This window comes from Mastomys coucha, unplaced genomic scaffold, assembly GCF_008632895.1.
Source record: "Mastomys coucha isolate ucsf_1 unplaced genomic scaffold, UCSF_Mcou_1 pScaffold15, whole genome shotgun sequence".
Classification (NCBI taxonomy): Eukaryota; Metazoa; Chordata; class Mammalia; order Rodentia; family Muridae; genus Mastomys; species Mastomys coucha.
The window spans coordinates 26,893,565-26,905,627 of record NW_022196897.1 but is presented as its reverse complement, the minus strand read 5'-3'; the positions used below and the strand labels follow the sequence as shown (position 1 = coordinate 26,905,627).

Here is a 12,063-nt window from a genome sequence, read left to right as displayed (position 1 = left end):
AGGAAATGTGAACCATTAAGAAAGCCTCGCTTTCAACTTTAGTCATAATTTCGACTTTGGCATTTCTAAGGGAGATTGTCATTGAACAGCTACTGTGTGCTAAGTGTTGTATACAAATTCTCTGTATTATTTTCTGTGACAGTTTTGCAGAAGAGGGAACTGCTCCATGGAGTAGCCAATACATAGCAAACAAAGATCACACATCTAATGAATGATAGAACCAGAGTTTGAATCCAGGCTGTCTGACTGCAAAGTTTATGCTCTCTGTACTGTAATGCTTCTAATAGCTATACACTTGAAAGTAGTCCCACCCCCAGCTTTCTCTCCCTTTTTCTTTATAAAGTCTAATAAACTGAAACGGTTAATAGGACAGTAGTAACTAAGGGTTTACATAGTCTGCAGACAACTGAACTTTTCCTTAGGCAATGAAGAAGAGTATTCATCCCACAAATATGTTTTAGTTTATTTCATTTGTTAGGGATTACAGCACAATTTTATTTAATTATTTGAAGATTTCCCTTTTTGGAATTGAGAAAGTAAGCTACAGTAATGAGATTGTGCCCAGTAGCACCATTCTCGTAACTAATACTTTGGACATTAATATACAGATAAGCTCAATTGTAGATGCAAATGCCAGTGGTGGGAGTGGGCAGTAGCCAAATAGCTTTGCTACTTTTTAGGCCTACATGTCTACTCCCAGACTCACATAGAGCTACTGAGCACCTACAAGATTGGCTAGCACACCTGAGGAGCTGAATTTTTTGTAGATGGATATGTGTTTTTGCATGCAGGTGAGTATGTGTGTGAGAGAGAGAGTGAGAGAGAAAGCTTGCAGGCGAATACACATGTATGCATTATGCATGTCCATGTGAGGCGAAGCAGTCTGTTCTTGTGTCTGAAAGCAGACAGGCCCAGGCCCTGTCACTGAGACCTGAGGCTCACCATTTGGCAAAGCTGGCTAGTCAGCCAGTAAGTCCCTGGATCTATCTGCCTGTCTTTACCTCAGTACTGTCAATTTTCAGTGTAATTTTTAAAAAGTTTTTTACATTTGTTTTCTCATTTTGTATGTGAGTGTGGACATTGCATGTGGAGGTCAGAGAATAATTTATAACAGTCAGCACAAAAATATGAATGTAAGGGTCTCACTCTAAATTTTAATGATTTCCTGGTAGAATAAGATGTATTGGAGTATTTTCTTTATAAAGAAAAAGGGAGAGAAAGCTGGGGGTGGGACTACTTAACAAAATAAACTTAAATTTTTACATTTATTTAGTGTGTGTGCATATATGTGTGTGTGCATGTATGTGTGTGCATTATATGTACATGCATGGAGGCAGGGACAGTTTGCAGGAGTCAGTTCTTTTATCATGTGGGATTGAGCTTGGGTTGTCAGACATGGCAGCAAGTGTCTTTATCCACTGAGTTGTTTTGCTGGCCCAAATTAAGTAATTTTTGTTATTACTAAAATTATTTTCATAGTAGGCAGAACTCTAGTTACTGCTTAGCCTATTGCTTCTTTGTAGACTTTGCAGTAAACTAGGATTCCTGTGGTCTGAAGTGTGAATCTGTTTGTCCTTCCCCTCCCCACCTAGTCTCTATCCTGCCACCAATAGTGGTGAGTCCACTACATTTACACATATATACACATACATACACACACACAAACAGAAAATTTTATTTTTAGCTTTTTCTAGTGATGGTAATTAGAAAATAAAAATATTTCAAGGTTGTATATTCATTTCTTATAATGGCTGTAGTTTACTTCTCAATTATCCAACTGCCAGACTCTGGGGTAATTGAGTATTACCTGACTGGGGTTTTTTGGCCTCTAATCTTCAATTTATTTACTGTGAACATGCATTTCTCATGTAAGAGCCCCGTATGTTTCCTCCTTGTTGTTGATCATAATTCAAAATTTTTTTAGCCTAACTGTAGCAACTGAGGACTATCTGTTTCCCTTCTACCTCCCTTTCTAGTCACTGAAGCCATAGCAGTTCTCTTTGATGGGCTTGCCATGTGGTGAACCAAGATGGTGAATTGCTGAATATGTGTTTTGTTGGCCATTTCCAGAATGTTTCTTCTCTCTAACTTTTATACATGATTACCCTTTCTTTCTCAACACTTTCATTCTGCTCCTTTCTTTGGAACTTAGTACATCACATCCTCGGTGAGGCTTTTCTCCATTCTCTCCTCTTCCTTGTGCCTTCTGCTCCCAATTCTCATACAATGGTTCTGGCTGACTGTGAATCCACCTCTTCTTGTCATATGCATGTTGTGAGCTCATAAACTATATGGCTAAAATAATGTACAAGAATGTTTACTTTGTACATATTTCCCAATCCATCCTGTGTCTTGTTCTGCACAGTTCTGTGTATCATACAAAGATCCTTTCCCGTATGTGTTGTCTTGCTTGGCATGCAGGAAGCCTTGGGTTTAATCCTTAGTACCAGTACAAGTGGAAGTGGGATCCTTTCTGAGCCTGGGGGTGTGTGGGTTGGAGCAGGGCGGGGGTGGGGGGAAGAAGCAAAATTAGTTCAACAGTCTGCTGGTCACGAAGTCTCTGGTGTAGTAATTAGCACAGCACTTTCTGTACACAGTAAGTTCCAGGTGAAAAGAACTCATGAAATCCAGCACACCATGTACATTCTTGGTGCCTGTAGAGTCCAAAAAAGGGCTTTGGATCTGTTGGAGTTTAGACAGCTGTGAACTGCCAAGTGGATGCTGGGAATTGAACCTGGGTCCTTGGAAAGAACAGTAAATGTTCTTAACTACACATCTCCCCATCCCACCTTTCTTCAGTTTTTATTATTTTTTTTTCAGAATTTTAAACAAAGCATTTTAATCATATTCAACCCCTGTTGGCCCTCTCTCTCCCAGACCACCCAGATTTGTATGTACATGCCTGTCTGGTTACTTTTTATTTTTTATTTTCCCCCAAGTGCAGTTTATGCTGCTGTATACTCTTGGACCTGTGGTCTTCACTGGAGGGTGGTTTATTTACCAGAAGCTATAGCCTTAAAGAAAACTTATTCCCTCTAACAGCAGCTATCAACTGCCAAGAGCTCCTTAGGCAGGTGTAGGACTTTGCATCCATGTACATTTTCTATGCTGGAATTTTATCTGGCCTGAGCATATGCAAGTCTTGTGCATACCGTCTTAACCAGTATGAATTTAGGTGTGCAACTCTCCTCTTCTCAAAGCTCAAGGTCCTTGGCAAAAGAGGAAAATAACTTCTTAGCCACTTAGTCATATCTACAGCCCTACCCCACTTCTTTTTAAGACATGTATAGTTGAGAGAATTGTAAATCAATTAAGCCAAAGACTATTTGAGAGAAAAAGAATAAAATGAAATCTGTAACTCTGGGTTGGCTGTGCATTTTCTGAAGTAAAGTGAGTGAAGAAATTAAATCTTCCAAATCAGTGAAGTCTAACATTAAACATAAATTGCTCAAGAGAAGCACAATCTTTTCTTTTCCTTTTTTAACAGGAAGACCTAAGATGGATTTCTCTCACTGGTTTACCCACTGGGATATTAGCCTTTCTTGAGGATGGGGGGGGGGGTCAATAAATATAATTTTTTTAATATAGCTTTAGAGATTAAACCCAGGACCTTGTGCATACTGTGTCAGCACTGTACACCTGAGCAACACTCACAGCTCATAATGAAGTTTTTCAGCAAGGGTCTTATGTACTTTTATATTCCAGACTGACCTCAAACTCAGTAATAGCTAAGGGTGACCATGAACTACTGATCCTATTTTTTTTTATTTGCTTCCATCTTCTAAATGCTAGGATTACATAAATGTCTAACCATCTCAGTTTATGTAATTATAATGGCTTGAACCCAAGGCTTCATACATGCCATTCCACCACCTGAACTGTTTCCCCACCCTCCATAATGCGTTTTTAAGGATTATCCTTCAGAATGCTTCTCAGTCTAAGCTGAACAGTATCCAAAGGCACCTGCTGATCTACTGTTGTTTTTAATTTGAAACTTTCATTTACTCATCCTAGTTCATCTTTCTACATAGTACTATGTACAAATATGTTTTACTTAGTACTGAGAGACAAATAGCTTAGTAAACTAGTGAGCTAATCAATAGACAGCTGGTGAAGTAAGTCACTGTGGCCGGGATTGAAAGTCATGTAATATCATTGCATGCCCTGGTGGGTGGTTAGACTGAGAGGACATTCAAATGTGGAATACTGATCTCTCTCTGGTTTTGAAAAATGATGAGTTCAACATATCTGTTTTGGTTATGAGATAGAGAAGTCTTTCAGGTCCTATATAGATCAAAGTCCAACTTGTATGGGTAGAATTCACATTGCTGAAATCTAGTCAGTTGTTAAATCCCCCTCATGATAGATAGATAGATAGATAAATAGATCGATAGATAGATAGATACCTATATACATACATACAGTAAGACCATATCTGGATGATTTTTGAGGGCTTTTAAAAATTTATTTACAGGAAAGGAAACCAGGCATTTTAATGGTATAATTTTAAAAATTACATTTATTCGTGTGTGTGTGCGTGCGTGCGTGCGTGCGTGCGTGCGTGCGTGCGTGCGTGCGTGCGTGTGTGTGTGTGTGTGGTGTGAATGTGGAGGTCAGAGGAAAACTTACGGTGGTTGGTTCTTTCCTTCCACCACATATGTCTGGAGAATCAAACTCCAGTCATCAACCATTTCACTCGCCCAAAAGATGCCTCTGTGACTCTTCTTTTTTCTTAGGATTTATTTTATTTGTGTGTGCATGTACATACACATGCTCACATGCAGGTTAGCACCCATGCAGGCTAGGACAGGTCATTGGATTCCCTGGAACAGGCAGAGTGAGTGAGCCGAGAACTAGCTCATATCCTCGGGAATAGCAGTAAGTGCTCTAACTGCTGAAACATCTCTACAGCCTTTAGTTTACATAATTTGTTTAAGATACAAATTGGAATACTATTGAATACTTTTTAATTCTAGGTTCTTGAGGTGTAGACATAGTGATATATTGCCATGCTGGGAAAAACTCTTATTAATAGGGAAAACACACTGTAATATGAAATAATGTGATGATTTTGTTTATACAAAAGATTTTTAGTAACTCTGCTGGTAGTAAGGGTAGATTGCAGATATTTGTTGGCCCTGAAGGTCTGGAAGACTAATTTTGGTGATAGTGTGACTGCTGGAATAGTAGAGATGAACCTAGATAAAAGCAGTGCTTCTCGACTGTTAATAGTTTGGATCTAAAATGTCCCCTAGAGCTTCATGTGTTAAAGGCTTGGTCCCCGGGGCAGCACTGTTGAGAGGAAGAAAGACTTTGAGTAAGTGATTGGATCGTGAGGACTCTGACTTCCTCAATAGGTTAATCCATTGGTGCCTTCATAAATCGTTACACTATTAGTATGAGTGTGGACTAGCTACAGGGAATGGGTCCTTTAGGAGGCTATATCTTGTCCCTAGCTAACATTAACACATCAACTAGAGGAGATTTTTGTTTCTTAAAGAACATTTGGCAGAGTCTGGAAGCATTTGCTTGTAAGAGCTTTGGGTGTCTAGTGGGTGGGGGAATGCTGCTACACATTCTGCAGTACCGTGGCAGCTGCCTCAGTTACCTAGTTCAAATGTCATGCCTGTAATCCCAGGGTCAGAGGTTGAGGAAAGAGGATCAAAGGGTCAAGACCAGCTTGGCTGTATATACACAATCCCTATATATAAGCAATAGAACATTTTTACAAAGTCAATAATGCTGAGACTAAGAAATTCTGAACTAAAATTTGAATTTCAGTGCTTTTAAGTAATAGTTTTGAACAAAGAAACCTGATTTTGCTTTCTCTTTCCTTCTATTTATTTTTATTAATAAGATCCGGTTAGATAGTCCAGGTTAATCTTGAACTTTTTGTTGTTTTTTAGAAGGGGCTCTCTGTGTAGCCCTGTCTGTCCTGGAACTCACTATGTAGACCAAGCTGGCCTTGAACTTGCAGTGATCTGCTTGCCTCTGCCTCCTGGGTGCTGGGATCCAAGACATGTGCCACTGTTCCCAGCTCTGCTTCTGAGCTTTTGACCTTGCCTCAGCCTTCAGAATGTTGGGGTTAAAGATGTACACTATTGTGCCTGAACTTTTATAGTGCAGAGGACCTAAGTTCAATTCCCAGTACCCATATGGTGGTCAGTATCATCTATATCTCCATCTCCAGTCCTTGTTCTGGCTTCCACAGCACCAGGCACACACAGACTTGCATGTAGGCAAAACACACATAAAAATAACATAATTTTTGTTTGTTTGTTTGTTTGTTTGTTTTAAGAAAAAAAAGTTTTGTTTTTTGTTTTATAGGTGGGTTGTAGCAAGGTTATGGAAACCCTATTAGAGGTTTCAGACATTATTTGAAGACATTCTTAGTTTGAATTCGTATAAGCAAACAGTATGTAAAGAATTATGCTGTCAGACATAAGAGTGGGCTATGAATGACTTTCAAAAGGATAGATAGCCCAAGATAATTTGACTGTGGTCTATAATAGTCCTAACTCTCTACTGTCATGGTGAGTTTGTGGTATACCGCTTTGGCGCCTAGTGGATTGCCCTCCCGTACCCACCCACAAGCTGTCTTTGGATCTGCAAATGAAAGACACATTAACTTATTTTTAAAATGCCTTGGCTTCCTCAAAGTCTGGGCATTCATTCCTAAACCTTCCCCTGCTACTCCAGGCCCAACTAGGGAAGTGGCCAGTGGCCACCTACCCAGAATTCTCATATGGTTCATTGGCCATTGGCTTTCTCTCCTAAGCTGGCTTGCTCCCTCCTGTTCCCTCCCTCCTTACCCTCTCCCCACCCAATCCCCTGCACACGCACAAAACTCTTAAGTGTCCAGCCATTGGCTTGGCTATTGGCATCTTTACTGATTGATCAAAAACCAATGGGTACAAGGACCTTTTAGCATTTGGAAACGTAGATCCCCAATCGAATCAAAGCATTGACCAATCTCCAATACTCTACAGTCAAATAGTTAAGTCATTTGGTCTTGTGTAATTTTTAACACAGGTTCAGCTTTTCATTTTTTTCTTTGGATTTTGCTTAGGACTCTGGACGTTTAGGTTAAGTCTTTGTTTTAACATATGCTTTGAGTAAGTGCGTGCTTGCTTGCTTGCTTGCTTGCTTACTAACTAACTAACTAACTAACTAACTAACTAACTAACTAACTAACTAACTAACAGAGGATCTAGGGAACTGGGGCTGGTCTGGAAATGCACTGGCTCCTTTAAGCAAGCCTGCTCCTTGCTCCTGGGATTTCCACCTTCCCCCAGCTCAAACACAGTGCCCTCTGGGGCCAGGAGAGGGTGTCAGATCACCTGAAACTGTACTTTTAGAAGGGTGTGAGCCACCCAGTGTGGATGCTGGGCTCTAAACCTAGGTCTTCTATAAAAGCAAGTGTTCCCTACAGATAAACCATTTCTTCAGCCCCTGAAAAATACTAATTTGGTTTGGTTGATCAGCTTACTTGGAAGTTTCTTTGAAACCACAAGGATTCATATATGGGTTAGAGCAGTATTTAAGCATATAGAAAGCATTAATCTTAATAAAACCTGGTAACTAAGACATGTTAATAGTATTTTATTCTAATAAATAATAAATTCATATAAATTAAGTTCTTACCTTCTTGTACCCCAAATTTACTATACTGATGAGAAATTGAATCTCAGTGATTAATGATGCATTATCTTTTGTTAGTATTATATAAGGATTTAAGGAGCCATGAGCAACCAAAGGAAAGGTAGAAGGTTAGATTTTAGTGTATGAAGCTACAGTTTGAATTTTCAGTGTATCTCCAAAGTCTCTGTTGAAGATTTGGTTCTTATATAGGTGATGGAAACTATAGAGAATGGAACTTAGAAGGAGCATGACCCAGTAGGGGACATTGGGATCCAGAGCCCTTCCTATCTCTTTGCTTCTTGGTCTTATAAGATGAGTATGCACTCCTATCGTGATATTCTGTGCTACAACAGGCCCAAAGTGAATAAATCCATGTAACTATGGACTGAGTCCCTCTCTCTCACCACTTCTCCCTCTGTTTCTCTCCCTCTCCCCCTCTTTCACAGTCCCTGTCTCTCTGTCTCTGTCTCTCTCTGTCTCTCTCTCTCCCTTTCTCTCTTTCTCTCTCCCTCCCTCCCTCTTCTCTCTCTCTCTCTCTCTCTCTCTCTCTCTCTCTCTGACACACACAAACCATAGATCAAAGTAAATGTTTTCTCCTTTTAAATTAAAATTCTGGGTGCTTTTTTGTCACAGCAATGGAATGCTTAACTAACATAGGTCTTTGGAGTTTAGTGTCTCTAATGCTTATGGGCAGCCTCAAGACACAAGATCCTATGGGTTCTAGCCTGGGGATTTTGGAGTCTGGGTTTTCGCTTTCTTTGCTCATTTCCCTCTGAGATTGTGCTGTTTGTCTAGAACACCACTGGGAAGTATGGTTGTAGACCTACTCTTTTTATGGCATCTCTAAGGAATCCCTTCACAACTCCTTGATAACCTTTATTTTTCTTATACTTAGTACCCCAGCCTGGCCTATATCCCTAGTGTGGGGATTAGAGTTGTGACAAACAGGACTGGCACCCCTCTTTCTCTGAGCACAATTTCCTCAAGGAATTTACATTATCAGGCAGCAAATATAAGCCTCTCTTGGGAAAGAAAAAGAGATTTGGAGATTGATGATTATGGTGAGAATAAAGTTAAAATGAATGTATTGGTGTTTTTCTTATTACTTACTATTTTTATATACTTTTTAAATTTTTATTTATATATATATGTATAATATATATATATATATATATATATATATATATATTGCCTACACGTATATCTGCACCTACATGTATGAATGGTGCCTAGAGAAGCTGGAAGGTGTTGGATCTCCTGGAGCTGGAGTTATAGACACTTTTTAACCACTGTATAGGTCCTGGGAATCAAACTTGGGTCCTCTGGAAGAGCAGCTAGTTTTAATTGTTGAATTATCTCTATAGCCCCTCCCCTTGTTGATGTCTTTATCCATTTTTTATTGTTGTTGTTTGTTTATTTGGTTTTGATTTTGGTTTGTTTTTTGTTTTGAGATAAGATACTGCTTTGTTGCCATAGTCTTAAACTTATCAGCTCCTTGGGATCTGCTTTATCCTCTTGGAGTAGCTAGGATTTAGAAGAGTACCACTATGCCTAGTTTAGCTTCTTTTATTTTCCTTGGATTCTATAGGTCTCTCTGATGGTTTTAAAAATTGTTTTATGTGTAGAGTATTTGTAAGACCTGAAATTGAAATGAGTGAGCTGCCATGTGGGAACTGAACTCAGGACCTTTGGAAAAGCAGCCAGTATTCTTAATTGCTGAGCCATCTTACCAGCTCCTCAGTCTGAGTTGGGGTTTTAGTGCTGTGACGAGATACCATGACTGGGGCAACTGTTATAAAGGAAAACATTTAATTGGGGCTGACTTACATGTTCAGAGGTTTAGTCCATTATAATCATGGCAGGAACCATGGCAGTATTTGGGCAGACACCCTCCTGGAGGAAGATCTGAGAGTTCTACATCCTTTTTTTTTTTTTTTTTAAGATTTATTTATTTATTATATGTAAGTACACTGTAGCTGTCTTCAGACACTTGAGAAGAGGGAGTCAGATCTCATTACGGATGGTTGTGAGCCATCATGTGAGCCATCATGTGGTTGCTGGGATTTGAACTCGGGACCTTCGGAAGAGCAGTCAGTGCTCTTAATCGCTGAGCCATCTCTCCAGCCTGAGTTCTACATTTGATCCACAGGCAGCAACAGGAGACTGTTTACTATACTGGGCCTACCTTGAGCATAGACCTCCATAGTGACACACTTCCTCCAACATGACCACACCTACTCCAACAAGGCCACACCTCCTAATAAGGCTACTTCCTGTAGGCCAAGCTTTCAGACACCTGAGTCTATTCAAACCACCCACCCTCTCTGTGATATTATAGAGATGTATGCAGTGTCATTCTTATTTTCCTCTGTTTCTTTGAAAGATGAAGCTTAACTTTCCTCTCCTGAAGTGTGAGCTGGATTTGGTGGCATGCTTCTAATAACTAGAAAAAAAAACCGACTTGAGAAGGCATCACTTCCCACATTGAGGTATAAAAAGACTGACTCCTCCCTCTCTCTCTGTCTCTCTGTCTCTGGGGGAGGCCATGTTGTGAGACATCTCTAAAATGATAGGAACTAGGATGTCCATAGGAAGGACACGTGGGAAAGTCACTTGGTCTAGCAGCCACCACAGAGTAAATCTGCTAGCAGCCCTACTGTGACCTGCTGGATGCCACATGAGTGAACTTGGAGTGGATCTCTTAATACCAAAGATGGAAGGAGAAAGACCACCAACCCAAATCATCATGACCAGTGTAATTAAAGGAAGCAATTAATTAAAGCAAGCTTTTTTTATTTGTGTACTCAGCTGCTTCCCCTTAAGGCGGGGTTCAAGAGGTCAACAGTGGATGTGAGAAGACAAGGCTTTTACAGCTGAGGGGTAGAGGCTTTCCAAGTGGGGAATTTGGGAAAAGGGGGTAGGATTACAGGTGCAGAACTTAACAGGTGGTCAAAACAAGGTAATCACAACAGGTAGTCATAATAGGGTAATCATGGATCATATCACTCGTTGAAACAAAGGTAGATAATTTTTTTGAAACATGCCATTCCTGGGCCAAAAAAAATACAGAACCCTTTGTAGTTAAGGTTACAGGTGAGGCATAGCGCAATTCTTAAAAAACAGAAATGAACCTAGATTGTCTTTACTGTAAGATGGCTTTTAAACCTAAGATGGATACAGGCTGGTTCTTCAGATTCTCCTTTGTAGATGAGTGCTGTGATGACTGTAGTCTAGCCAACAGCTTAACTCAATGTTCTGGCTATACATGGGCTGGGCTATTTTAACCTGTGATTTTCCTTGCATAGTCTCCTTTCTTCCAGCACGGTTCTTCTGTAACCAAAGGACTCAACCTCTTGGTGCTCTTTTATTCTGAATAGGTCTGTGATGGACCAAGTGCATGTGTACACACCTGTAGGGTAATAGAAAATGAAGAAGGATGACAATATCTGTATGTTTAGAACAAGAGAAAAAAGAAAAAGTATGTATGTTTTGAAAGCAGATTTTTCTTGAGGATGGAATTGGTGGAGCCTTGGGCACGCTAAGCATGAATCTTTACCTAGTGAGTGGCACTCCATCCCAGAGCAACTCAATTTCTTTATGGCTTTAAAGGGCAGTTATTTCCAGGTAGTAATACATCATATTCAGAGCTGACTTTTCAAATCAGTTTTTGCTCCACAGACTGGAAGGAAAGTCTCTGCTTATGTTAGACAATAGTATACATAATTGACCTGTGAGGAGTTTGTTTTCTCTGCTTGGTTCTTATCTATTTGTCACCAGATTTTAAGGTTTGTTTTACTTTAGATGTGATCTTTTTTATTTCTTCACTCCCTAAGCAGATGACTTTGAACTCCTGGTTCTTCTGCCTTATCAAATGTTAGGATTACTGGTTTGAACCATCATGTCCAGCTTTAGGTTCCAAAATCTTTTCAATGCCATTTTGGCTGTCTGGGAAAGTTAAGAAATAAGACAGTGATGATAATGAATTTTATGTGTCTACCTGATAAGACCATAAGTCCCCAGATGTGTAGTCAAACAGTCTCCTGTCTGTGTTTCTGGATAAGATTAAATCTTTTTTATTTTGTTTGCTTGCTTGCTTTTTGAGACAAAGTATTGTGTATCCTAGAGGGCCTGGAATTCATTATCAGTACTAGGCTGGCCTTGAACTTGTGGCAATCTTCTGGTCTCTTCCTCTCAAGGAGTGGGAATACCAGAATGTGACATTATGCCTGGCCTTTGAAATGGACATTTACATGAGTAGATCAAGTAAAACTCATACCCTCATTTAATTATTTGAATATCTAAAGAGAATAGTCAGGTATAACTCCTGCCTGAATCCTAACACTTTGGGTTCAGCCCAAAACCTTGGCCCTTAAGCCTGGTTTTGGCCCTTGGATTATTCCCCATCATCTCTCTCTTTTTTTT

The 12,063-nt window shown here is 39.8% G+C and overlaps 1 protein-coding gene across 3 annotated transcripts in view; it reads left to right on the top strand.

Annotated features, from left to right (window-relative positions):
- Scai (suppressor of cancer cell invasion) overlaps positions 1-12,063 on the top strand; it is a 107,319-nt gene that overhangs the window by 956 nt on the left and 94,300 nt on the right. Inside the window, exon 1 of one of the 3 annotated variants that reach the window (XM_031370132.1) lies at positions 9,716-10,130. The exons of the other annotated variants lie outside the window; for them this stretch is intronic. Within the exon in view, the coding sequence (XP_031225992.1) occupies positions 10,072-10,130 (59 nt within the window). The 5' untranslated portion in view covers positions 9,716-10,071. Of the gene's footprint in view, positions 1-9,715; positions 10,131-12,063 lie in introns of those variants that run through there. 3 annotated transcript variants of the gene reach the window in all.